This window comes from Pocillopora damicornis, chromosome 4 (genome assembly GCF_964200805.1).
Source record: "Pocillopora damicornis chromosome 4, jaPocDami1.2, whole genome shotgun sequence".
NCBI classification, from domain to species: Eukaryota; Metazoa; Cnidaria; class Anthozoa; order Scleractinia; family Pocilloporidae; genus Pocillopora; species Pocillopora damicornis.
Window position 1 is genome coordinate 1,165,081 of NC_142673.1, and position 27,352 is coordinate 1,192,432.

Here is a 27,352-nt window from a genome sequence, read left to right on the forward strand (position 1 = left end):
CAACACATGCGTAGTTTAATACAAACAAAGATGGCGGATAGTTTGGATGAGTAGAAGAAAGTTATGTTTGTAGAGTAAAATGTTACACGAGCTTTTGCTGGCCTTATCAGGAGATTCTGGTGGTATCTTTGTACACAAAAAGTTTGCCGGACTTCAGGTTTGAGCTTGTACATGTTCAACTGACCACATGTACATAAATCTTGAAGACCTCTTTGGCGCCAATATTTTCAAAACTTGATAAGTTTATAGGTGAATATTAGCCCACGGGAGGTGTATTTTTTCCATCCTAGGTTGCTACTGATTTGCCATTTATCCATGGGAGTGAAGTTGATCTTCTAAACAGAATCTGCAAACTTGGGACTTACTTCCAAAACTTTCAAACGTTTCGTAGAAAGTATTCGGAAGTTTCACCCTATCTTAAAACGATCAAACGATCCAAAGATGGTAAGCAAAACTATGAAATATTTTATGTTTTTGATATTTTTTAAATCGAGAATTTATTTTAACAGACGGTATTTCTACTACATTGTCTTGTGTCTAGGAACAACTTCAGCAGATTCCTTCGGTTTGTACATCCAGGCATTCTGTACTGGTTTGGACCAGGTCCTGGATTCTTATAGGAAAAGCTTGATCGATTTAGAAAAGCAGGTAATTGGTTTCAGTCATACATGACTGTTGCTAATACCTTTATGTTTTATTGTTTTCTTTAAATGAATATCACAAAGTTCAGTTCTCGAAATCTGTGACAATCATTATGTTTTATTTTGTTATAACAGATTCTTAAAGATCCTAAGCTGCCACTGACTTTTATCGAACACAGCTTAGAAAAGGTTTGTTTATTAACCCTTTAACTCCCATGAGTGATTGACATGTATCTTCTCCCTATAATATCCATGCATCATCCAGCAGAAAGGTAATGAGAATATTCAAACTTATCACCTAGAGGTTGTTATTTTGATCTGTTAAAACTAATTTACAAGAGTATGTGTAGCAGCTTTGGATATAGTTATAGCACTTTTCATGGTGGTAAAGTTTACCAATGATCCTTTCCTATGACATTCATATCCTTGCAGTATGCAAGAAGTTTATCACCATGGACTTAATTAATTGGCTTAGCCTGCCTTAAGTCCCCTGTAGCTCAGTGGTAGAGCATCGGAAGTACTAATCAGAAGGTCATAGCTTTGACTCCTGATGGGAACACTAGCAGTTTTTTTTCTTTGAGTATGCCTGTGTAACTCACTGAATAACATCTTCTTTCATCCTTGAATATTTTTGTCTTACCCTTTTAGTACCAAGCTTTGTTTCCTGCCCTGTGGTCAGTAATAGAACAGATCCAAGCAAGCAAGGTAGTCATGCTTATTTACCAAATGGTTCAATTCCCCAGAATTTGATGTTAGTTCATTTTTGAGTGAGTTTGTGCTAACTTTTAGAAAACATCTCATTTTGATACCAACTTATGTGGACTTACCATTATTAACCACTACGAAGAATCTGTCAACCATTGTTATGAGTACTGACTTTTGCCTATTTTCTTCCTGTGAACAGGCTTCAGGATGTCAAATTCTGGATATTTTGTACCAGAGCTGTAACTGTGGAATCCCTGATTTAAGGGATGCATTAGAGAGGTAATATCTCCTCAAATAAAATAACTCTGACTTTGCCTTGCAACAGGACTTTGGGTGTCTCTTTTTTTTGTTGTTGCATAATACACTGGAAGAAGAGGTACTGGTACCAAAAAGTGTCACAATGTTTTGGTTTGTTTAGCTGTTTGTTGTGGGGGGGGGGGGGGGGGGGAGGGGGAAAGCGGGAAACATAACTCTCATAATGCCCATGCCCATCTCTACCAGGAAGGATATGATAATTAGGGCTGATGTATATGTATAGACAGGGTTGAAGAATGGTGGTTTAAAAAAAAAGGGAAAGTCTGTGCTACAATCAATTTAACATTGCACAAAGGAGTTTTATACATTATAATGATTAGCTTGAAAATTAACATTGGGCTATGGGGATTTTCCCTTAGAATCCTGTTTGTATGTCATGGTGTAATGTACCAGCAACTCAGTGCATGGTGTCTACACGGGATTCACATTGATAAGCACAATGAGTTTTTTATCAAGGAAGTTACATCAGAAGATGATGATACATTGGACATACCCGAAGATGGCACCAGCAGTGATCTGGGAATACCTGGTATAACAGGAAGGCAACTTGCTGAAATACTGGTAAGGCCAGGGTCGAAGAGGATTGTGCTTTAATATTAAAGTACTTGAAGTAATTATCATGCAATTACTTTAGACAACAAAAAGGTAAGGAGAATTGTAAAACTTTATGTTCAAGAATAATTTCCAAAGTTATGCACAACAAAGGTGATGCCTTTGTTGTGGTGATGTCTTTGTTGTGGTGATGTCAGATCAAATCTAAAAGATGAAATGTTAAGAGAATATTCATGATAGGAATTTCCAGTAATTATCTGTTCCTATATCTTAAAGGCAGGGTGAATTTAATTGGAATTTATGTCTCATTACCTGCATGTCAGGAAGGTGACACCAAGAAACAGACACCAGTGCAATGGAAGTACAGAATAAATGCAGAAATGCTGCCATTTTATATCCCCACAAGAGTGGCTGATAAGGTGAGAAGTGATCGTTTGTGTTTAGCGAACTGTTACAGAGAAGAATCATGTGATACAATATATTTTATACTGATAGACTTTGGTACTGACTAAATTCTTCGCAATTTTAAAACTGTTTGGTTTTCCTGTTTAGGTTTTGTTCATTGGTGAATCGGTTGGAATGTTTAAAGGATCAAAGGCAAATAACAATTCTATTTACAGAAGTAAGTCATTTTTTTTATTTGTATTTATTAATAAATAATTTTTGTAGTTTGTATTATTTTTTCTCACCACTTAATTGATTGTTATGTGGTGATTTCTAGGTTCTATAATTCAGGATAAAGAGGAAGAATTCACAAGGTCATTATATTCACTTCAAGAAATGCCCAGGTTTAATTTGATGCTGTTTGAAAATGAAATCGACAAGATTAGGTTGTGTGTTGCTGAGGTAAGTTGAGTTCCATCCCAATCTTGCCAATAAACAAGGGCACAGATTATTATATCTGTAGAGAATGTGTATCTCATTATTTAAAATTTCAGTTGTCATGAATTAGTAAGAATTCTTGTTTTATTGTGTCTCCTGCAGCATCTTTGGAAGTTGGTTGTTGAAGATGTGAATCTACTAAAACATTTGCAGGTAAATAAAGCTTGCATGAAAGCTTTGCTAGTTACCTTAAATCTTTTCAGATTTTGCAGATGGTCTTCATCTGCAAGAAGAAATTTCCTTGAATTGAAATGCTGCAAGAGTTTAGAATGGATCTTTAGGTCCAGTGGAAAAAATCTTCACAGCCATGTGTCAAATTGTATCCTCACTCCAAATGTTAAGGAAAATTTGTGCAAATCATTTAATGTGTCACTCCTCTCTGTATACATCAACAGAGGAGAAAATTTAACATTATGTCTTTCTCTATGCTAACATTTTACCACTTGCACAGAAAAGTGCAAAAATCAGATATTTTTTTATATCTGAACCTATCTCAACAAAATGATAAAAAAGAATCACCAATTCCTTGACAGCTTTTGTTTTCAAGGTGGGACAGAAATTATTACTGTTATATTTTCAGTCAATTTATTACTTTAAATTTATTAAAATTTTGAAAAACAATATATAAGCATAGTAATTTTTGTTTTGATCATAGATTTTAAAAGATTTTTTCCTGATGGGAAGAGGAGAGCTGTTCTCAGCATTTATAGAACATGCCAGAGGTTTACTTAAACTTCCTCCATCAGACAACACCTCTCATGGTAGGACACAACTCAATATTTCTAAGATACCTCTACTACATGTGATCTCCTCATTTTTTGTTTGTTTGTATGCTTTTTTTTCTCCCAGAAAGACAAAGTAGCATTGTTTGATTTTTTGCTTTGATCTTTGCTTCAGATGCCAATGCTGCATTTTTGCAAGTTCTTAGCAAGGTGTGTTGTATAAGAGTTATGTGAGTGAGAGAGAGAGAGAGAGAGAGAGAGAGAGAGAGAGAGAGAGAGAACTTTGAAAAAATTGTATTTTGTAGACTGATTGCATAAGGTAGATCTCTATACAATTACAAGATATTCTCTTTCATGCTCTTTAAAGGAATCGTTTGTCTTATGTTAACTGCATGGCACACCTTTATAATAAGTAAGAAATAGCTAATGTGTATTTTGAATTGATCACTTTTTTCTCTGTGTATAAGAGTTACCAAGCTTTCCCCATCTTTCATTGTAGGCTCTGGGTGTTTGCCAGTAGGGTTGGGCAAATCTTGCAGTTTGATGAACTTCCCCTTATCAGGAGTTCTTTCATTTAAGAAAGGTCATTTTTTGTGTAAATGTTTACATTACTTAAAATTAATGTTAAAAGGGTCATTTTCAGTTTCTTCCAGATGATGATGAAGCTGCCTCTATGTTCACTGTGGTGATTGATGAAGAATGTATTCAAAATGAGAAAAAGAAAAAAGCAGCTTCAGCAGGTAGCCATATGTCTTACTCAAATCTAAGAGTTATTTTAAATATGACTGTTTATGATAAGTTTAACATTTATACTGTTTTTATACTAGTTATTTTATTAAATAATTTGTCAGGATTGTTGTAAGAATTGATCTTAGCACTATACAGGGCACTAGTAACCTAGTTATGTACCTAAAGTAGCCTATGACTTGGGTCATCAATGGGGTCTCAATCTGCTGCTCACTGGGTTGAACACTTAACCATGAAATTAGTTTTCTCTTGCTCTACCTGCTTTTTCTCATATTCCAGCTTTCTTACTTTGTATTTGGAACAGGCTGTAAAATTTGATTGTCTAAGGTGCAAATCCTCTGGGGAAGTCCAGAAATTTGGTTTTCCCATTCAAGTGAGAAAAGCTTTTTTCTATTATTTCTCTGTTTGACTTTGCAGATCAGCCGGGTGTGGTTATATCTGGTTGGGACTGTGTCAAGCTACAGTATGATGTACAGTGGCCATTACACATTCTGTTTCAACCTGCAGTACTTGAAAAGTAAGTCTTATGCACAAAAGGTATAATTGGAGGGCTCAGAGCAAGAACGATCCCTTGATTTTTCGGCCATTTTTGAAAGTGTTCAGAAGTAGTTGAATTTTGGCATGTGGACACTTTCAAAAATGGCCGAAAAATCAAGGGATCGTTCTTGCTCTGAGCCCTCCAATTGTTCTTGCAGTATATTTAAATTATTGCAAAGATGAACATATGGGTAGTCTTTTTTTGTGGTTTTCATTGGGTAATATGGAATTCATGCAACAACTCAAAGCTTGATGCTCATATAGCCAAAGGGAATGTGTAATTCATATTAGGAGAAAATGATGGAACATGAATACATTTCATGGAAACCTCAATAAAATGTAAGACCTTCACAAACACAAAGTTATGAATACTTTACAACATGCTGAATGCAGTTTACCAAATTGGAGATTGGAGCTGCAAATTTAGTCTCAAGAATGATTCTCCACTAGTCATGGAGACCAGCTTGGAGCACTGAATAATATTGACATTAAATATGACAAATGGATACCACAAAAAAGGCAGTAGGAAGATTTTTTTTAAAATTGAAAATACAGTGTCCTACTCATGTAGAAAAGATTTTGGTTAAGAGACGAGGAAGCTGACTTCTTGTTCTGTTTGTGTGTGGGTTTTTTTTTTTCTGCAGCTACAACAAGTTGTTCAGATTTTTGTTGAAAGTGAAGCAAACTCAGTTGGATCTTCAACAAGTGTGGGCAGCATACATGGGCACCAAACACTTATCTACTGCACAGCTATCAAATATGACAAAGATCTGGCTTTCAAGGATGCATATGGCCTTCTTGGTGGATAATCTACAGTATTACCTGCAGGTAACTTACTTACAACTGAAAATTTTAATTAAAAGGAAATTCTGGAATTAGCATTACACATATGCATGAGAGTACCTACCAACAAACCTATTATGTTTTTGTTGAAGGTAGGTAAATAGACTCAGGGAATTTGAAAAAGCCAGCTTGCTCATATAGTGAGTTGATGTGAAACACCCCCCTCCCCCTCTTTAAAATGGAATTATTTAACTTTGTTTCATAAGGGACCATGATGTTCTCTTGGTTGTGTTGGTATACAGGTGGATGTACTTGAGGCGCAGTACAGTCAGCTTGTGGAAAAAATCAACAGCACTAGAGATTTTGAGTCCATCCGTTTGGCTCATGACAACTTTCTTACAACATTGATGGCTCAGTCTTTTTTACTCATGAAACCGGTTAGTTTTCATATATAAATCAAACATTGATAATATATAGATTTAGCCAAGCCTAAAAGTGAAGCTCACATTTTTTTTTTCCTGCACGTCTCATTAGGGCACAACGCCTTGCCCTGGCTAGGACTAGAACCCAGGTCGTCCAACTTGGAGCCAGTGCACTGACCGCTGGACAACTTAACAAAGTTGTGACGTTGGCGTGCCCGGCGTACAGTTGACCATGCATGTTAAAAGTAGCACCTTGTACAGTCGTACAGTTGTACTACCAAATTTTTTCAGCTTGACGGGTTACTACTATTTTGTATGATTATGGGGCTATGCTCTGCGAGCTCCACTATAATAAGAGTGAAGTAAATGATTGTCGACTGAGAAGCTGTCAATTGTTAAACAAGTTCTCTTTGTCAGCACCTAAAGAAATGTACAGAGAACAGTATGGAGAATATGTATACTGATGTTAGGGTGTGTACAATACTGGCACAAAGAGATGGGAACTAATTTGGCACAGAGCACTTCCAGCTCTAGATAAAATGTGCCTATGCTTTTTTTTTTTCCCCAGGTTTTTCAATTTTTTTTCTTATCATTATTGGTGTGCTCTTTGTGATTGACAGGTGTCACACTGCCTTGATGAGATCCTGAACTTATGCCAATCATTCAGTGCGCTTCTTCTTCAGACAGGCAGTAGTGGTCTTGCTAAGAGAGAACTGAGCCAGATTGACAACATTACTAAGGTATAGGCTTAGTGACAAAATAGAAAGGCAGTTTATTTCAATTTTACAATTCTTGAATAAAGTCCATTATGGGTTTGAACAAGTGCTTTTTCATTCTGTAACTCTATCATTGAGTTACAGAATTCTAAATTAGTGATGGTGTGACATGCACCATAATGAGGTTAATATTGGTGAATAAAAAGTGATGTGTGTTTTAAATTATTTTTCTTTTTAAGCCGAACATTGATGGGAAATTAATTTGTAAACAAATACTTATCTCACTGGAAACTTCTTTCCTTCTCTCCAGACATATGAGAGACAAACAGTTCTTTTGTTTCAAATCTTGTCAAGTGTTCGGAGCCATCAAGCAAGTCCTCACTTGGCTCAGTTGCTCCTGAGAATTGACTTCAATAAACATTTTTCATCCTCCACATTCACAAATTCATCAACTGCGGAAGCAACCAGGTAAGACAAAGACCTTTGGTTGACAATAGGTTACCCATTGTATTTCCGCGTGATCTCTATATGGCCGTTAATAAACCCATCATACTCATAACCCTAACCCTAAGCATCATACTCAGAATTAGCTTTATAACGTGAATGAAATCGTGCTTTGCTTTGTTCAATTGCATCCTCATTGGCTAAGAGATTGTAAATTAATGCCAAGCAAAGCAGAAAGTTGGCAGCTCTGCAATTGTGTTTGTCTCAGAAAAATGCAGTCTTACTTGTTTATTTCAAATTGCACTTGAGGTTATCTGTCTTCTCTGGAATTTTGGGTTCAATTTCATTCGTTTCCTCACTTTAACGTAACATTTTCCTTAGGTGATAATGAATTTGATGTGCTATTGTTCATCATAGTAGGGGATACTTAGAAAGAAACCTGCAGTGTAATACATGGGAAAGTAAATCTTAGATTGCAACAAAGGAAACTAAACAAATTTGGAGAAATTGATAGGGGATAATTAAGATCATAGAGAGCCAACTTTTTTATTGTTTTGTCCTCAGCATAACAGAAACCTCTGGCTAAGTTTGATTGTTTGAAAATCAAGACCTTCTATGTCTGGATATAACTTCTACACAGTTCAAGAGCCCACCAATATTTACAGCTCATTACAAAGAACTGCAGATTAAAATGCTCATGACAATCTGAAGGATAGAAGATTACTCTTTCTTGGATACGAGTTTAATTTTGTGCTTTACTGGGCTTTGTAAGTTAAAGAGAAAAAAAAGAGGGTAAATATATTTGCAAGATGTGACAAAGCAAATTCAATATTCAAAATTTCTTGAGCAAGTCACTGGACAGTATAATTACAGAACTCCAAAGAATCATGCTGTGCTCCCATCATTTTGTGTTAGAATACACTCCACCTGATCCTAACAGCTCCCACAAGGTTTGGAAGGGAAGGGGGGAGGAGAGGTTCTTTGCTCTGGTTGAGAGCACAATAAACCCTTTGGTTACACCTTCCCAACCTCTCATCTGAAACCTAAGTTTGGAATTGGCTAGTTCCCAGGCTGTTGCCCATGCTTTTGCATCCCCTTCACACAATGCTTTGAACCATTTTGTTTGTTTGTGATATGCTTCTCTTACAGATCTCAAACACTTTAAACTCTTTAAACTGCTGTTAAAGTCAAGAGCAAAACAAATACACAACTTTCTGCAAATGAGGTTTTAATGGAGCATAGTTTTCTAGTTATAACTATTGAGATAAAATCTGTGTTCATCCTAAAAATACAGTTTTTAATAAATAAAATTTTTCACGACACATGAGTTCAATGATGCAATTTTAAATTTTACCATGATATGTCTTGGTTTAAAATTGATTTTGGCTTACTATAGTTTCAAATGTAGACGTTATCTCATGAAGTGATATGAAAATGACATAATCTAAAAATTATTAACCTCTTTTTCAAGAGGGAATTCAGTTGTCTTTTATTCAGTAATTTTTACCCTTGTGCTGACAAGTACAAACATTAAATTGAAAGTTGTTGACCAGTTACTGATCCTTGTGGCTTCCATATCTTTCTCTATGGTTGCTGTGTAACCAAAGTAGTAGTTGTAGTAGAGGGTCAATCGACAGGGCCATATTTAGCATTGCAAAACAAGGAGATATGCACCTATCAATCCACCTTTGTTTGGTAGTTAGTGTGCCTGCTGTGAGAGCAGGGTGTCAAGTCCCTATTTTTCCCTATTTTTTGGCTTGCTTCCTATTTTCTCAACCACAGTTCATAGCTCTCAGAGAGCTATGAACTGTGGTTGGTTTGGTTGCAGTAAAAATTTGTCCAAACAACATCTGGATCCATAATCTGACCTTTGTTGAGAGTGATGATTTTCCATTGAAAGAGGTAGACCTCTGTAACTGAATGTACATTTGATGGTGAAAGAAGTTTCAGACCACAGACTGGCGACTTATATCAATGTTACACGAAAACTGTTGGCACAGTGATGTGTGCTTGATGATGTTATGTTTCACATGAAACACCATTGTTTTGTGATATTTGAAGTCATCTTCTTACAACACTGCACAATTCTTGCTCCCATCTACTCCATCTACAAGAAGGTTAACTGTTGATCTAATAAAACGACAACAAAAAGAAAAAAGATTAAGGGTATAAAAAGGAAGGAAATTAATAAGTACATTTAGCTGTTAGAGGACAGCAACTGAAAACTATTCAAATAAACATGAAAAGTTGTTTCTGAATGATACCTGTTTAGAGCTAAGTGACTTCTAACCAGATCACCAGTAGCAAGAGCTGATAGCAGTGATAACTCTCCAGCAAGAACAGTGCCACATATAATTTGTGCTAATTTTGTTGAATTTTTCCCTGGCTCTGATTTGTTTGGCCCACGGACACCAAGCATCTGAAAAAGAAAAGGGGCAACACTGCAGGAGACTGTAAGGAAATTAAATCTGAAAAAGGCATACTGGCAAGTCATGGTGAAGACAATAAAATGTTGCCACTGGTCAATTTGGGCCCCTTGTAACACTTTCCCTGGTGTTTTCAATCATATAATGATAAAAATAGTCAGAATCATTAAAAAATTTTAGTGCCTTTTTGGACAACTCAGAACAAGGAAGTGAGTTATTGACAGCAAACACTTTGTTTTGTGAACCTCTTAGACTTTAAGAACTAAGTTTTGGTAATCCCTTCCTGTAAGTACCTTTACTGGCACAGATTTTTTTGTTGTAAGGACAAATAATTTAAGCATTATACCATTAAAAAAAAGTCACCTTGAGACAAGCAGACTGAGGGCCCAACACAGTACCTCCTCCTACTGTACCAACCTCAAGTGATGGCATTGTACAGCTGATCACAGAAAACAAAAGACTCAAAATTAGAAAGACAGAGGAGATATGCAAGTCAGCTAGAACTTGATTTTTGTACAAATTAGTTCACCAGCATCACAATCATCTTGAGGAATGGCTAGTTTGTCTGTGGATTCAAGTCTCGCTCCCTCCCCCCCCCCCCCCCCCCCCAAAAAAAAAGAAAAAAGCATTACCTAATATAAAGGTCTTCTTTGGTTGCTCCACATGGCTCAAACAGAGTGATACAGTTGCTGCTTGAAACACACTGTGCAGGATCCTATTAAAAGTAAGATGTAATCTTAAGACATTTTCTGTGGCATTTTTAACTTGCTTGCAATCTGCACTAGTTTGTAAGCAAATATTCAGTGTGAAAAATTAGGTTTTGACATTCAATATGTCTTCATTCCACTGAAAATGCATTTATAACTTTATTTTTCTTTTCTACAAAAAAATGGTCATTTGCACTAGTTGAACCACCATAGAATATCTATTTTTTTCATCAGGGATATCAGGAAATCAGAGAAGTGGAGAAAAAAATTACAACAGCAAGGCATTGTAATCAGCATTGACATTAAAATCAACAATAATGTTGCAAATTCTGATTTGTACCCCACTTAGAGAAAAGTAAATTGATGCATTTTGGCTAAGTAATAATACCTGGCCTGTAGCTATAAATATTGCTGTTACTATGTTAGCTGCATGAGCATTAAATCCTCCAATGGCCCCAGCCATAGCAGAACCAACCAGATTTTTATTGATGTTCAGTTCCGAGAGTGCGGAGACTGTTGTTTTCAAAACCTGGAAGGAAGAAAAGTAAATACCTTACACCTTACCCAAAATACTTCTAGGCATTTGTATTCTTCTCAAAGGTTCCCTTCCATGGGGAATGATGAATTTACATTTATCACTGAAAGGTCAAATTGTACAGACTACTTAAAGATGTTCCTGCTCTAAATTTGATTTTCCAATCAAATTTTGATAGCATACTTTTTATGGCACTGAGAAGGTAAGTGAAGCATACACACCTTCTGTACGATATGCCCTGGGATTATAGCCTCACACACAACAGACTTCCCTCTGCCTTCAATCCAGTTAATAGCTGTGGCTTTTTTATCTGTACAAACATTTCCACTCAAGCTCAACACTTCAAGAGTAGGAAAGTGTCGTTGTAAGCAAGAGAGGGCTTTTTCTGTTCCCTATCACAACAAAATGACAAAAAAATTAACCAAATACTAGCATGTCTTTTATTCTTTATGCTTGTTTACTGAATTATGGAATTAAATGGATACAGATGGTTAATATGTAATTGTAATAATTTAAGATTTCTATTACCTTTGATACCATGTTCATCCCCATTGCATCTCCAGTTGATGCAACAAATCTAATGAATAACAAGCGCCCTGCGATTATTCCTTTCACTGACTGCAGTCTGGCAAACCTGCAAGTTATATTCATCTATTAGAATCATCTGTCTAGAAGAATACATTGAACTAGTCTACAAATTTATACTAATCATTTATTTCAACTTAGATCCATTAATGGGAGTCATACATTGTTGGTACCATCCCAGGAAAACAGATCAGTTTGGAGAAGCCTGTACCCCTCCCCTTCCTTCTAGACAGGACTTTGATTTAATGACACCAAAAATTTGGGGATATGCTGTGCCATCATAAGATCCACAACATTACACTCTTCTAAGGCTAGAGACCTGGATCAGACTAGAGTCCAAAAATTGAAAATTCTAACTCTTATAATCTGAAATTCTGAACCTACCTGCTTGTGCTGTCAAACTCTTTCTTGATTTCCATAAAATTTTTCTCCTCCTCCAACCACTGCTTTGCATTACTGTAATTCAATGTTAAATCAAAAACTAAATACCTTGAAATGACAACATTTGTTTTCTTTAGCATGAATTCCTTGTAATGTTAGTTTTACAATAATTTTGATATTCTTCACTTATTTAAACAAGGCTAGGATCTGACTTGAAAGTATTCGATATTGAAAAGTAAAGAAACGTGATCCAATTATATTGATTACTTATAGTTGAACATGATACAAGGAATTTACCTGGCAAGGACTGCAGAAGGAAATCTTACTGCAGGACCCCTGGTCATACCATCTCCAAACACTGAACTGCGAACACCACCACTCAGCTGAGAAACAAACCAACGTAATTGCAAATGAAACTTTACTGAACCTGTAATTGTTTTTAAAACACTGTAATGCTCACACAGCCACAAGGCTTCAATTCATGAAAACAAAATCTTCTTGGTTACTCAAGAAAGTCTTTTAAAACAAGTTGAAGAATCAACACAGAGATATCACACCGTCACAGCTGGATTGCAAATCTGTCTCACTTCTTGTGAATAAAATTAGTTCATTTTAAACTGTAATGAGGATGAAGTGGTGTGGTTTAACATGCAGACCTTGCAAATTAAAGAAAAGTTATCAAACTGGAAAATTACCATGAGAGCTCGACAACCACGATTAGTGCTTGCTACCAGACACCCTTCTGTAGTTGCCATGGGTACATGATAATTCTCTCCATCTAGCAAAAGAGGGCCAGCAACACCTACAGGAACTGGCATGTAACCAATGACATTTTCACAACAAGCTCCAACTACCTGAAATAGAAAAAAAGGACAGATGTCAGTTTGATATTTAGAGTTAATTCTCTAGGTTCAAACAGCAAAAATTAAAACTTACATCAGAGTACTTGTAATGGTTATAGGGAAGATCAAACAAATCTGCAGCAGATAGGAGTTTCTTTGACACCACACTGCGCCTGAAAAATGTTTCAAATGAACACAATTCAATGTCTAATGAATGCAGTAGTGTTGCTATCACATACTGTGGTTATCACCCTTTTTGGAGTAATTATTTTTTAAACCTCTGGAAAATATTCCTTAATGACTTGATCATGTTACACTGATCTGCTTTTGGTTTGAGCAATATTGAAGTCTGATTGCATGGCTTGGATCACAAAGGTAAGACTTATATTTTCACTGCGTATGAGATAAAAAATAAACGTCAGCTTGAGAAATTTGGAGGCTTTCATTATTTTTGTGCAGAATTGCACAACTGCCCTCAATCATGCTATCCTGTAGTTTTGTCTCATTTGAGTGTTAGCAAAAGTCTCTTTGTACCTGATTCTCACTGCCCGTGCTGGATCTTTCACAACCTTTTCAAGCTGATGACCAGGAATAGTTTTACTCTCTACCAACATCTGTACTTCTTTGTCATTCAAGTCTAACACTCCATCCTGTTTAGAAACATATATCAAGAAAAATATATCAAGAAACAATCAATTTTAAATGGTTTGCACTTTGCTAATAACAAAAAGTAGTCTTGTAACTCAGGTTTTGAAAAAAACAAACTTAGACATACCGGTTGTTTCAGCATCAGCTTGCATTCCTCCAGAGTACGTGCTTTGTATTCCACTCTTGGAGGACTACTGTCCAACCTGACAAGCACTGGGGAAAACTTAGCATCATCACTTGAGTGGCACTCACTACAATGACCTTCACTAACTGTTCTCCTTCTATCACGGACCTCTAATTTTGTTCTAGAACTAAGATCCTGAGATTGTTCTTGATTTTCCTCCTCTACAGCCTCTTTTCTGGGCAAGCATACAGGCTCAGATCTTGTTTCAGCAGTCTTTTCAGAAGCTATGCTTTCTTCACTTGATTTAACTGATTCTTGTTCACTCCTATCTATGTCTGTGTGAGTGATGAAGGATTCCTGAGGTTCCATGTGAGTTTGCTCCACATGCTCATGCATTTTGTCCCCACTATACATAAAAAATCTTACTACCAAGCCAATTCCAAAAACTAAAACAATAATCTGTAAAAGAAAAACATAAATTGAGTTCAATCTAAGCAAATCCATGAAAAAAAAAAATTAAAACTTAAGATATAGCATCAGTACTACTGTAGTTACTGATATGAATTACTCAAGATTCTTTCATCACCTGTTCAGTATTTCCAGCTAAGAACCTGTGAAGTAAGAAAATGATTGTGAGATAAATTACATAGATGTACATAATTTTCTTCATATTTTTTCTTTAGCTCACTGTCACTGGGTCTATTTGTTAAAATATCATATAAATAGAGACAAACTTTGCAAGCATCACTGCAGACTTCTTTCAAGTTCGTCAATTTGAACGAGCATATTTGACTGGAGAGGAGTTCAGTTCATTTGCCCTCTTGTTTAATTCTTAGTCCTGAGTATGAAATTCAATGCTGTATTTTAGGGCAACTCTTCTTGACCTTGATTATCATAACTTTGTTATGAAATGCAAATACCTTTTAAACCAGTCTTCTTCAAGTGGAGTAGTCCTAAAGGAATTTCCACTATTATCACCACTTCTAGTCATAACCCATCGGTGTAGATGAACAAACATTAATCCTGTAGACTAAGAGGAGTATCGCCACAAATTAAATCACCTACAAGATACTATAATTGGGTACATATACTCACTTTAATACTCACTTTGTATATATTGAAGGGGGTTTTAAAATATCATAGGAGCACTCCTCAGCTAGCTATTGACACTCATGACTGATGTCAAAACAACTCTTACAGGTATTAGAAAATCAATGTATAGCTCTCAGAAATCATCATGTATACCCTCCCACCTAGGTTATTTAAAACTGACTTGAGCAAGGAAGCTAACAACCACTTGGTAAAGCAATCTTTGCACATGTAGCATTATTGTATAAACAGAACTCTTTCAGGAGGGGGTATATTCAATACTCTACATAGTTTTATATTGGAGGTATATTCATTTAGGTGTCAAAAGTACTCTAGGATTGCTTTGGTTTCAAGTTGCTTTACTTTGCTGCGTGATTGATCCAGAACACTTGGTCCACTTCAATAACTTATCACACTCTAAACTGAAAACAATGGTAGCTTGCTTCTTGCTTTACTTGTTTTTACTTTGAGAACTCCTTTGCTCTGTGTAATATTTTCCTTTGTTCTAAGTGGCCCTTTAAATAAATTCCATTGGTTTTAGTTTTACAACACTCAGTTGAAAATCACTCAAATATTGGCTTTCATAGAATGCTTCAGCCATATCACTGTAAGGTAATGAAAAAGAAACATCACTTAGCCTTACCATTATAAGTTTAACCTGCTGCACCACAGGGTTTGGCTCAAGTTCCTCTTCTGAGGTATCCGAAGATTCCAACTGCCATCTTGGTTTGCTATTTCCTCTTCCTGTGCATAACTGAAAAATACACATAACAGGTTTTCAGGCTTAACATTAAACAGGCTTAATACCTTCTTGTCTTTTCCTAAGGAGGGAAAATAAGTGGTTCATTTTGATGTTATTATAAAAACAATTCAGGGAACTACTTAAAAAAAAATTGATGAAGATTAACTGTTTTTTGCTAGAAAAGGTTCATATTGTCAATTTTATGGAAAATTATTGCTGTGTGCCTGTTTTTGTTGAGACAATAAAAAGTTTGACATTTCACTTTAGTTTCAAGCAAATCCAAACAAAATTAATCTCTCTGGGACTTGAAATTGCAGACAGCTTAACATACAAAAAGCTACCTGTATTCATACCTCAAGAAACAATGACAGACAGGCAGGAAAAAAGGTCATAAATAAAATGTAATGAGTGATCAGTGATAAACATCCAAATTGACAAATGGTCTCCAGCTCAGTGACCCCTGCCAAAAAAAAAAAGAAAAAAATGTAACAAATTTATTACTTAGAAAATTATGCAAAACAGAATTTTTTTTCCATAAGTGTTGCCAAAATAAAAGCATAAATTTAATACACATCAATATAAATAAAGAAAAGTGAGAAGTGGTTTTGCCTTGTGGCTAATAAGATAAACTCTTCCATGAGAAGTCTTGGTTTGAATCCTAGCTAAACTACAGATATTGTTTTGCATTCTTGGGGAATACACTTTTCTCTCAAAGTGCATCTCCCATCCAGGGGTACATATGGGTAGCAAGGAGCTATCAAGAAAACTTGTTTTTGTTTTTCTGTTTTAAAAAGGAGAAGGACTATTTAACTAAAGACTGTACACTGCACAAACCTGAAAGGGTTCCTATACCAATCACCAAAGTACCAACAAGTGTATTGAGGGTTACAGTTGGACCCAGGTAGCAAATACTTTCTGCAATCCTGCCAGGAACAGCATCCTAAAAAGTTACAAGGAATTTAAGTTAATATTAAATAGAGGTTAATAAATCAACTTAAACAACCTAAACATAGATCTGAAAATTTAATGCTCCATTGAAAATACCCCCTTTCTTATAGCCATTGTAACTTCAAAAACGTTAAAAATTTCTTGTTTACTCCACAATATATCCTCCGCTCCTGTTGCCATGGTGTCAGCCCCTGCTACTTACTATAGTACTGTCACAACTTCAACTTTACCCTTATTTGGATTAAAACAATATAACATACAACAATATAACTATATTTGCTCTGATGGGCTATTATGTTCAAAACATCAGCTTCAGAAAACTTTAAATGGTAGCCAAGTTACATTATTAATTCAGTCCATTACACTAAATTATCAATTTGTAATATACACCAAACTCTTCCCATACTTTTCATGTTGTCAGTTCAAATAAAATGCAAAATATTGCGACTTCTTCAACACACCTACACTACCCTTTTCCCACTCTACATCTTGCACACCAACTGAAAGCCAGCCATATACTCACATAAGTTGAAGATTGAAGAGTGTGCTTCACTAAGGAACTGGCTGTATTGAAGTCACTTAGAAGAAAGAAATATGGTAGAGCCTCCCTACAAAAGTAAACAGTCTGAATATAACTAGAAGCTGTTGACTGTTGAACAAATTATCCTTGTAGTACCTTAGGAAATGTATAGAACACTACTGAGAATATGCAAACTGATGTCAAGGTGTGAAGGGTAGATAATATCTCACTGACTCCTTAAGTGAAAGTGAAAGTCAAAAATCAGTATCACAGAAAAAAAGATCATGTGATCTATGCTTAACCCACTGGAAGGAAACAAATAGTTATCATTGCCAGACATTTGGCGAAACACACCCTTACATTTCTGGAATCATCACATCTTTGATAACCCATTACAACATAGAGTTTGCAACTTTGACAGGAAAATATTAAATAAAAGATTAGGTCTAAATAAACATTTGTTAGAGAGTTCATGAATCATCTCCAGAGCCTCACCTTACAACCCAAAAATCTCTACCATATAAATTAGCCACTATAGAACCAAACACTAGACAGGAAAAGACTGCAAACACGGATACAAATCCTAAAAATAAAAAAGAAAAAATGGCTCAAGACATTTTATTTGGGATAAATTGAGTTTAATCAATGAAACACTTCTAGAAATAAAAAAAAAAGGTATTGAAAACAGCTGTAGCTAATTCCAACAAAGCTGCAAAACAGAACAAAGAATTTTAAAAAGACTTTGACATCACTGTGAATATCAGCCTGCTTCAAGATGGCTTTTTTTTTTGTATCACTTTGACTGTTAGACTCAGGATAAAGCATTAAAATCAAAATTGTATCTACTTGTAGAGATGACTATCTTACCTAAAATATATGAAGACCCTTGATGAATAAGCTTTTTACATTGAAGATAAATGCACACAAGAGCAAAGAAATAACTCGTCGGGCCAACATGTAAGCCAGCTGGTAAAGATATCTAAAATTAAACAAAATGGCAAATATCACCAAATCATACCTAAAATACCTGCTAAATTCTTCACATTAACCTATATGTTTACTCAAATATTCAAATTGTCTGGATTTATATGAAGATTACACAAGCAAATAAGCAATAGTGTTGTATCGGATTTGCCATCTGATCGTGTGAAAATGAAATTTGCCCTGGAGGTCCACACTCCACTCTTAGTTGAGACAAATGAACCAAATTAGGACAGTAAAATTCTTATATCAGATTTGCTCCAACCTGTTCATAACATTTTTGTGACAATGATTAGGGCGGAAATTTCAAATAATACGTTCACACCTACAGTAATTCCAATGGCTATCAATTTACCAAACTGTAAATAACATCAGGATGTAGCCACTGACAGTATATTGAACAAATGCAATTTCTTTTGTGTTACTCCACAAACTCCCTTCTTTGGTAAATTACACACTTGGTGAAATGTTTATTAAAAGCAATTACCTAAAATAATTGCTTTCTCAAGTCCTTGACAACCAAATAAAGCTTTGAGGGGGTTTCTTACACTGCTTCCTAATCAAGATGACGATTTCCGCTACATTAAAATCTGCACACCGCAAATGAGATTAGCTTATGGCTATAAATTCACACTATTCAAACCATTTCCTTAAATGTTTTTCGAGTGATTTCCTTGTTCGTTCAGTAGCACGAAATTAAACTGGTTACCTGGAAAATTTTTCATGAAGTGAAAGGGCATAAATCATATCCTGACATTCGATGTAAATACTTGTGGATATCTTAATTGTAAGCTTTTCATTTAGTCACGACATGACCAGTAACAAAAGAAAGCCCTCCTAATAGGACGTTTTTTGGATTCTATCAGACCTACTTGCCACATAAAATATAAATTTTGATTGAAAAATTAATTGAATTCAGTCATTCAGTCATTCATATTTCGATAATTCTGAAATAATCTACTAACCTTCTGGCCGGAACTTTCGACTAGGTCTTCCGAAGAATGTGTTGCATCGTATATATTCAAACTTAACAAACAAACAGTTCCAGTGATGCAGACTAACAAAACTTCAACAGGATGATGAGAGCACTGCTTACCATGGTAGTAAAACAGGCTTGAAATTCCACTTTGCGACATGAATTTTTTTTTTTAACCAAAAAACGCGCAACACTTGAAGTTTACTCCCTGCCTTCCAGCATGTTATGTCAGGCGACGTGGCTGGTTACCAAGCTGATATGACGCAACTCAGGGGGTAAATCCCCTTGTTATTTTTAGCATCAAGACACTTCAGAGGCAAAAAATTTGCCTGGAATCGGATTATTTTTGCCATATACGTTAAAATTTCTGATATTCGTATTATTCCCCTGAAAAAGAAACCAAAAGTAAACAGTTGATTGACATGAAAATGAAACAACCGCAAAGCTAGAAGAGTCATGTGACACAAATCTTTAGCTCGTTCGAAAAGCATTATGGATTTATACCCACAGTGCTTAGCAAATTGTAAACGCGTGCACCAGGTGTTTTGGAAAAAAGAGGTGAAAGGAGAAATTTGGTAAGTAAAAATTTGCTTTTTCTCTTTGTAAAGAACCTTTTCGCACAAGAGTAGCTCAGGAATGTGAAAAGGATACATTTTCTATCTCAACTGTCCTTAATATTTTATGTACCTGGTTTAAAGCTGCGAAAAATCGCCCCAATTATCTGCACGCCTGCCTGCACCAAAGTCTTAAAGCTATTTTAACGCTACCAAAATCATTCGGCAAATTGGTCTTTATTCTTCCTTCAAACCTATCGTGTACCACCCCTTAAGACCGATAGATAAAGAGTTAATGTTTTGTAAATGGCACTAGCTTTTCTTGTCAAATGCACTCGTAGTTCGCCGTTTTGTGTGATTGGCCACTTGGGTAAATTTTTCTTTTCTAGGCCAGGCAGTGCTTGCATCATGTTGCTTACGGATAAGCCTGATGAGCTCTGGTTGCTCCCATAAATTTCAAATATCACTAAAATGGAAGAATAATAATTTTATTGTTTTTGATATAAGGCTGATTGACGCTTGAAGTATATATGATGTACCCAAGGATTAGTTATTGTTAACTAGAGTTCAACAAGCCAAGGATCACCATCAAGCCATCCGAAATGCATTTTTTTCTGAAATATATAGTCTACAGTAGCCTCAATTTTCAAAATTTTTAATACTAGTTAAATGGAAGGACAGAATAAATTTCTGCTGGCATGACAACCATGCAAACAAAGGCTTCATTTTAGAATAATCCTGAGAAAATCAACAAAGATGTCATCATGACATGTGAACTAAAAGAACAAATATTATCGTAGTCACATGGGAATGAAATATTATAATGTTTCTCTCTGTGAAACAGCAGATTTTTCTGTCACATGGCTGAAATATGTACTTTAGTGATATGTCTGTTCAGTGTTAGTCCACCATGAGCTAGGTCTTCTTTCAACCATCCAGACTTTAAAAATGAGCCGATATCAACACTTATTCCTTAAAAAATATCCTTTCTCTCAAAAGGTTTTTAATGTTAGGGCATTTACACTGTATAATTCATATAACACATCCCAGTAGTCGGCTCTTTATACACAAGAGAACCTACAGTGAAGCCAGCATTCCTCATTAGTTATTTAGCAGGGTTTTGTCAGCTGCCCAGGGGTTAAATTTCTTTTATTGCAAATCTTGAAACTGGGGACTATCTGTTTTGACATTCAGCAACATCCACCTTCTTCAAAATGTAACCTTACCACTTCCAAGATCTCACATGGTTTCTCCCCACTATCTGCCAGTGTTCTGCTTCAAATTTTGTTTAAATTTTTTAATTTGTTTTTTTGGTCATTACCTTTTTTTTTTTGACAACACTTTGATATTGTGAGGAGAAATTGCTGACTGACCATTCATTTAGAATGGAAGGGTGTAGTGAAACTTTGCCTGTTCAGTTGTTAGGTGAAATAACATTCTGTCATTCTGTTACAACAGGTCAGAGTGTTATTTAGAAGAAACATCTTGTTATTTATCATGGACCAACCTGCAGTTGATCAAGGTGATTATATATACTTTTTCCAAGTTTTAGATAAGGTTCTTAATAGCATTTTGGCCTAAATGCATGAGGTTGAACATTTGAGGATTCAAGTTCCAGTCACATTTAGTTGTATTACAAATTTAAAAACAATTTTAAGAACATCTTTTTCAAACTGTGGCTTCCTAATAAAACTTTTTTGGAGTTAGCTTCTAGAAACTTAATTTTTATCTCAAAATGATAAAGGAATGGGGATGAAGCGACCAGCTGAAGAGGATTACAATAGCAATGTTCATGCAAAGAGGGTGAAAGATGAAGAGGGTGGAGTCAGTGGAGAACAGACAACTCTACGCTTTCTACTTGAGAGCAGGGTAAGACTTCTAAAAGGATTATAGTTTGATAAAGTGGTCAGTGTGGTTCTGTTTGGCAGCCATTAGTTTCATTGTAATCTTCACTTGTTTTCAGTTATGATAATAAATACAAGGCAAAGAAAAAAAGTTAAAATGGTTGAACCATAGTTTACTTTTAACTAGACTTTCCTATGCCATATGTAGGTTTAGTGTAATTTTTTTTCCAAAAATGTTAAAACTAAAAGAAATAATGATAGAAAAGCCAGCAACTTTGTGACATTAAATTGGAAAGGTTGCTTTAAAAAATCTGTGCACAAATTGCAAAAGATTGTTGTGGCCTCAAATTAAAATTTTGAGCTGAATTAACCAGCCTCATTTGTAAAGAGATTTTTATTAAAGAAAGAGATACATTATTTCTAAATTTAGATACTTTTTTTTCTTTCCTTAAATGTTTTAGGATGCTGGTGGTATCATTGGCAAGGTAATACCTATGTGATGGTAGAAAGTCCTGTTAATTTTATTTACTCTGATGAAAGCTCTGCTATTGTATCTCATGGTTGGTAACATTGTTTTTACACATGCTGACAATGGCTTTGTGAAGCATTTAATAAAGTTGATGGGATATGAAATGAAAGGTAGTTTTAAAGTTTAGAAACAAGCAGAAGACAGATAATTTTCACTGTGTTTGTAGTAGTATTGTAAAGCTTAAGATTAATAAATTTTATGAAACTGTTGATGAGTATTGCACCTTTTGATAAAAATTTGTTTTCCTTTTCAGGGGGGACAGAATGTGAAAAGATTACGTAGTGAGGTATGGAGCAATGTTATTTTATCTTTATTCTACACCTTAAACAGTTTTGTGTCAAGTCAAATTGTAAAGTGATCAATGTTTGATTACTGGTCCAATTTGTGTCAGTAAACAGTAATTATGTATGAATGGTTTCCAAATGATTCCTTTTTCTGCTTCATCAGGTTCATTATTACTGGTGTGATGTTGCTATTGAAAATTTTTCTAATCTCATTATGACAGATTTTGGTTTTTTCTGGTGTATAACTAAGAAACATATCAAATTTATACATGCATGCATGTTTAGCAAATACTATGGTGACTTCCACATGAAGTATTTCATCCTCATTTAATTGTACATTTTGTTAAAGGGATGTTGCCTCACAAGATAGCCTCTGTTCCACTTTAGAATGTTTAATGACTTGTGATTTTCCCAGGCTTAGGCTTTGAACTGCATTCTGTTTAACTCCTTCCTTTCCCTTGTAGTTTATCCAGCTAACCAAGTACCTTCATATTTGTCAGATGCTCTGTTCTGCCTCTGGAATAGTAGTTTATCCCTGCTAAGTTGTTGTTGTTTTTCTCTCCTATTATTCCCTCCGTGTTCCCATCCCGGCCCTATCCACCCGTTCCCATCCATCTACCTGCCTGACACCCGCCCGTGTTGGTCCCTGTTGTGATCTCACCCAAGTTCAAAGCAGTGGTCAATGTCCCGGATACCAATACCCCTGAGCGGTATGTCCCATGCGTCACGTTAATGTGTGTCCTGCCTTCCTGTACATTACACTGCATGTCATAACAGTGTAATGCTGTCATATCTAGAGGGATTGATTCTAACTATAGATAAAAGTTATGCCTCAAACTTTTACTTTAACTGAACTGCCAGACTTTTTGGCAACCAGTGGCCAGTATTGAATTTGTTGAATGTTATACAGTAGGTGTAAACTCATGCTGTATGATACCCTATGTTGTCTTGAAACTTAATGTTTTCTGTGGTGCTCGTTGCTATATTTCTAATGTTCTGGAATGTTAGGAAGCCTTTACTACCATAGACACGTTTTTATCAGAAATAAGGAGAACCATCATAAAAAAGTGTTAACAATCACTTTATGGTAACTTTGAAGTGAGAAAAATTCTTAAAACAAATATTTGCTTATGTTTATATGATCTCTACCCAACCTGCTTTCTCTAAATTATTAAGGCATGTAGGGCTGTGTTCGTTCTCATTTCCCAACTATTTTTACTCATAGTGTGTTAACCATTACTGCTGCTTATGATGATGCAATGGCCATATTTTCAGAATGCTTACCAAAGATCGGTGGGGTAAGTTTTTAATCAATTTGATATGTTCTGGTCAAAAGAGATCACATCTTGTTGGCAACAAAGTTTGGTTCTGTTGCTATATATGTTCCTGAAATCATTTGCATTTGCTTTGACTGACATGTGTCATTTTTAAACCATGAATGATGTACTTTTGTGGTTTATGAAGGGTTTTAACCGAAGGCTGGAATTGATAAAAAATAGTCATTTATGAAGTTTCAAAGACTGGCTGGGATACTCCTCTGGTTATCTGTTTCTACCTTTTGCTTGATTCTCTTTGATAGTGGCTGGTCAGATAAACTGATGACAGGATTAAATTGTTTTGTGTGATCTTGTTATAGCGCCAATCCAGTTCTAATGGGAAAGAAATCCAGATGCTAGTACAACGAAGTCAGGTTGGGAGTGTGATTGGGCAAAAAGGACAGAAAATAAAGGAAACTCGGGAGGTAAATTTGCTGGGTGATGTTTTCTGGACAATTTTAGTTTTACCAAAAAAAATATACTTTAAGAGAAGTTCTCTGCTAATAATTATTTTTATTTTGTGGCAGAAAACTGGAGCACAAATCAAGGTGAGTGGTTTTGACATGAAGCACTTTATATGGGAACTTAATTATATTAGTCTGTCAACTGGTGACAAGGCAGGAAATTGTTTGGTGTCTTGAATTAATTTTTATGATTTTGTGACCATCCTTTCAAAGAATACCTCTCCATTACTTTCAGGTTCATTCTGATTGTTTACCAGGATCAACAGAAAGAATTGTGTCCATTCGTGGTGAGTTTTTTTTTTTTATCATTTATGTGTTTCTTCAACCTCAGTTGTAACTCTTTCACCTCTGTACTTGACATAGCATCCTAAATGTGAGATTTGTCCCACAGGTTCTGATGAGGTTATTGTGAACTGTGTTAAAGAAGTTATTGATCAATTAAACGAAGTAAGTGAAGGAGGAAGTTTTATCAATATTTAATCCTCAATGAGGCAATAAACAAGCTTTTCTGGCTAACCCTTGTAGGGTTTTTTTTTTAGTTATTGATTAAGTATACTTTGTATTTCTTTAGTCTCCCTTGAAGGGGTCAGTGTCCTTGTACGACCCAGCTGGCATGAATGACTGGGATTATGGTGGTGGTTATGGACCTGGTGGAGGTGGCCGAGGACGTGGAGGAGGAAGAGGACGGGGTGGTCGAGATGGAGGAAGGGGAGGATCTCGTGGAGGCCGTGGGGGAAGAGGTGGTTTTGGTGGTGGTGATAATATGGGATATGGAGGAAACTACTCACAAGATTTTGTAAGTTTCAGATGTAATTTATTTGTCTGCAGTTTCCTTTAGCAATTCAAAGGTATTTGCTGGAGATTTAACCTTTTCTTCTTGAGAGCAGCTGTAAAGGCAGATAACATTTGTGATTTCTTACTTTTTCTTTTAACATATTAGGGTGGTGGAAACATGGGAGGTGATATGGGAGGTAAAAATCATGTCTTCTTCATAGTACCTTAATCATCCATACTAAGCAAAAAAACTAGAAAAATGATTCCTATTTTGGGCATGGTATACTTCTTCTCTGTGTAATGTTGGCGGCAAATACATTTTACATAATATTGAATTTATACTTTCTTTTTTAGTAAGCTTCCTCTTGCAACAATCACTCCTTAAATGTAAGGGTGTGAAAGAGTTTCATGGAAATTTTTTACATTGTTAAGTGATTAACACTTTCCTTAAAGCTCAAAGCATATAAATTATGGAAAATTGTGGTCATTTTGTAAGGCTTGAACCATCAACCCTTTTAAGAAATGATCCTTCATAGAAAATCAAGCATTGTGTTAGTGACCAAACTGTTTCTCTGCATTTTGTGTTGAAGGTCAGTGGAATCAAGGAGGACCTTCAGCAGGAGGAGAACAAACTCAGACACAAGTTACCATTCCTAAAGATGTAAGTAACATTTATCAAGGTCTTCAATATCAAAATGGAAATTTTACTTTCTTCTTACCAATTTTAAACCAGTTTTTTTTATGTATCCAAATGCATCGTATAAAAAAATGTCAAATAAATTGTGCTTTACAGTTGGCAGGGTCTATTATTGGAAGAGGAGGAGAGAGGATAAGACAAATAAGGTAAGGATACGAGATGGATACACTCAATGTTAATTCCGAAAATGATTTTTAGTACATTAAAGAGTGCTGCAATGTGTGAATGTTGGTATTTTGCATTACCATTGACTTGTATGTTTGCAGAAATCGCAGTGGTGCAAACATAAAGATCGATGATCCTCTTCCGGGTTCAAATGACAGGATAATCACCATTGGGGGCAACCAATCCCAGATTAATTTTGCTCAGTTTCTTCTTCAACAAAGGTGAGTCAGGTTGAAGACAGTTAAATGATAAATTAAAGGTTCATTCTAGAAATTGGCCAAATAGTGCCCAAAAGTGACAATCTTTTTATCTTTTATGCCTGGACAAATTTGGTTTTACCATCTATGATAGCTAACAACTGCATTGTTTTTGTTTTTTTCCTTTCAGTGTACGACAGTACTCGGGCAAGAATTACTAAACTTATCCTGGACATGTCTGGTCACATGATTTGTCAACACCATTAGCTTCCTATGACAAGTTCATGGACTTTTTCTGAACAAAACTCTTTTTTTTTCTTAAAAAATCCTTATTTGAAAAATTTGCATTTACTTATTTGTAAAGATTGCTATGCTAGTTTGAAATATTTCTCTTAACTTAATTAATTCAATTCTGTTCAGATTTTCATTTCATCTTGGTTTTCCAGTGAAGAGTAATTTGCATTGTTTTTAAAAGCACTATACCCACCTTGCACTGAAGATTGAACAGTAGTTCACTGAAAACTCAGCTTTAAAATGCTGGAAATAATTTGATTTTTTTAGCATCACTACAGATCAAGTGTAATATAGAAAAGTGATTGAACATTTTATTGGCTATTATTATTATTTTTTTGTTGTTGTTATTTGTCTTTGTGACTGAATGTGTTGAGAAATGACCTGTACATCTGCTTCAATTATGTAATAGATTCTTAAATTTGTTGTAAACTTAATAAAGCTGGTCAACTTGAAAAGGTGTTAGCAGTGATTGTCCTTAAACTATAATTTAGAGACTAAACTTGGCACCACAAATGTACTCCAAATTGAATGGCTTATGCTTAAACCATAGCAATTTTATATTCTCAAAACGATAGCGTTAACGCTTCAACAAATCTGTTTTCACGGCACTCATTAAAACATTCTATCCCTTGTGATGGGTAGCCGGTCAAGTCGCCTGGGAGTCATCTCGCCCGAAGTCATGCCGCCCGAAACCCGAGTCATGTTGTCCGAAATTTTAGCTATGTCGCCCGAAAAAAAAGTCAAGTCGCCCGAAGAAACAAATACAGACTGTAAATACCAAACGAACAACGCTTCATTTTTTTGTTAGAAACGGAGAACACTTTCCTTTGTTTTTTAGAAACGAACAACGCTTTTAGAATCATTACTCAAACATTTCAATTCCAAGCATACGATCGATTTCTGTGTAGTCAAAGTCTTAATGGTATTGTTAGAAACCAGGAAAGAGTTTCTCAAGCTTACGAAACGTCCGTGAGTAAGAAACGGTAAGAATAACCTAGTGGTATAAACCGTACCCATGATCCATTTTTATCATCTATTACCAAGTAATTATAAAGTCAAGGGTCCAACTGGGGTTGCACACGGGATTTTCTGATCGCGATAGATGATAACAGTTGTTTGAGGTTCTATTGACCTAAGACGGACAACTCGAAAAGTAGCTGTATATTATATTTTGCTCACAAGGATGAGAAATACAGATTACGTTTCCATAAAGATCAGGGTTAACCCGAAATTCAAATTAAAAAAAATGAAAGCCCTTCGAAAT

General features: G+C 35.5%; 3 protein-coding genes across 3 annotated transcripts; 2 read left to right on the top strand and 1 right to left on the bottom strand.

Moving 5' to 3' along the window:
* LOC113672595 (gamma-tubulin complex component 4) lies at positions 1 to 8,788 on the top strand. Its single transcript, XM_027188898.2, has 20 exons — positions 1 to 157; positions 291 to 444; positions 542 to 648; positions 777 to 830; positions 1,290 to 1,346; positions 1,546 to 1,625; positions 2,021 to 2,222; positions 2,537 to 2,632; positions 2,766 to 2,835; positions 2,935 to 3,059; positions 3,198 to 3,248; positions 3,751 to 3,856; positions 3,993 to 4,027; positions 4,461 to 4,557; positions 4,982 to 5,081; positions 5,746 to 5,929; positions 6,187 to 6,321; positions 6,927 to 7,046; positions 7,333 to 7,490; positions 8,031 to 8,788. The coding sequence occupies exons 1-20, from the start codon at positions 80 to 82 to the stop codon at positions 8,050 to 8,052; spliced, it is 2,031 nt and encodes a 676-aa protein (XP_027044699.2). The 5' UTR covers positions 1 to 79; the 3' UTR covers positions 8,053 to 8,788.
* On the bottom strand, positions 8,678 to 19,443 carry LOC113672697 (3-hydroxy-3-methylglutaryl-coenzyme A reductase). The gene is made up of 22 exons (XM_027189024.2): positions 18,960 to 19,443; positions 17,881 to 17,992; positions 17,509 to 17,596; positions 17,017 to 17,101; positions 16,380 to 16,485; positions 15,899 to 16,005; positions 15,447 to 15,557; positions 14,635 to 14,744; positions 14,301 to 14,325; positions 13,718 to 14,173; positions 13,477 to 13,592; positions 13,037 to 13,115; positions 12,796 to 12,954; positions 12,398 to 12,483; positions 12,104 to 12,175; positions 11,663 to 11,768; positions 11,356 to 11,526; positions 10,988 to 11,128; positions 10,525 to 10,607; positions 10,256 to 10,331; positions 9,731 to 9,885; positions 8,678 to 9,596 (listed from the first exon to the last, which is right to left on the bottom strand). The coding sequence occupies exons 1-22, from the start codon at positions 19,128 to 19,130 to the stop codon at positions 9,536 to 9,538; spliced, it is 2,676 nt and encodes an 891-aa protein (XP_027044825.2). The 5' UTR covers positions 19,131 to 19,443; the 3' UTR covers positions 8,678 to 9,535.
* LOC113672678 (heterogeneous nuclear ribonucleoprotein K homolog) lies at positions 19,360 to 26,543 on the top strand. The gene is made up of 17 exons (XM_027189001.2): positions 19,360 to 19,545; positions 20,983 to 21,046; positions 21,269 to 21,393; positions 21,830 to 21,853; positions 22,151 to 22,183; positions 22,848 to 22,891; positions 23,407 to 23,479; positions 23,818 to 23,922; positions 24,025 to 24,045; positions 24,197 to 24,248; positions 24,353 to 24,408; positions 24,533 to 24,757; positions 24,902 to 24,932; positions 25,326 to 25,396; positions 25,529 to 25,578; positions 25,699 to 25,818; positions 25,985 to 26,543. Exons 2-17 carry the CDS (start codon positions 21,022 to 21,024, stop codon positions 26,013 to 26,015), a joined length of 1,086 nt encoding a protein of 361 aa, XP_027044802.1. The 5' UTR covers positions 19,360 to 19,545; positions 20,983 to 21,021; the 3' UTR covers positions 26,016 to 26,543.
* The last annotated feature ends 809 nt before the right edge of the window (positions 26,544 to 27,352 follow it).

Excerpts from the sequence above, each read along its gene's own strand:
- LOC113672595 (XM_027188898.2), top strand. The coding sequence starts at position 80 with ATGTTACACGAGCTTTTGCTGGCCTTATCAGGAGATTCTGGTGGTATC. Across the intron at positions 2,836-2,934 it reads TAACAATTCTATTTACAGAA|GTTCTATAATTCAGGATAAA; the intron begins GTAAGTCATTTT and ends GGTGATTTCTAG. Across the intron at positions 5,082-5,745 it reads CAACCTGCAGTACTTGAAAA|CTACAACAAGTTGTTCAGAT; the intron begins GTAAGTCTTATG and ends TTTTTTCTGCAG.
- LOC113672697 (XM_027189024.2), bottom strand. The coding sequence starts at position 19,130 with ATGTCGCAAAGTGGAATTTCAAGCCTGTTTTACTACCATGGTAAGCAG. Across the intron at positions 17,597-17,880 it reads AGGGTCTTCATATATTTTAG|GATTTGTATCCGTGTTTGCA; the intron begins GTAAGATAGTCA and ends TTTTATTTTTAG. Across the intron at positions 10,608-10,987 it reads TATTTATAGCTACAGGCCAG|GATCCTGCACAGTGTGTTTC; the intron begins GTATTATTACTT and ends TACTTTTAATAG.
- LOC113672678 (XM_027189001.2), top strand. The coding sequence starts at position 21,022 with ATGGACCAACCTGCAGTTGATCAAG. Across the intron at positions 22,184-22,847 it reads TGAAAAGATTACGTAGTGAG|TTCAAAGCAGTGGTCAATGT; the intron begins GTATGGAGCAAT and ends ATCTCACCCAAG. Across the intron at positions 22,892-23,406 it reads GATACCAATACCCCTGAGCG|TGTGTTAACCATTACTGCTG; the intron begins GTATGTCCCATG and ends TTTTACTCATAG.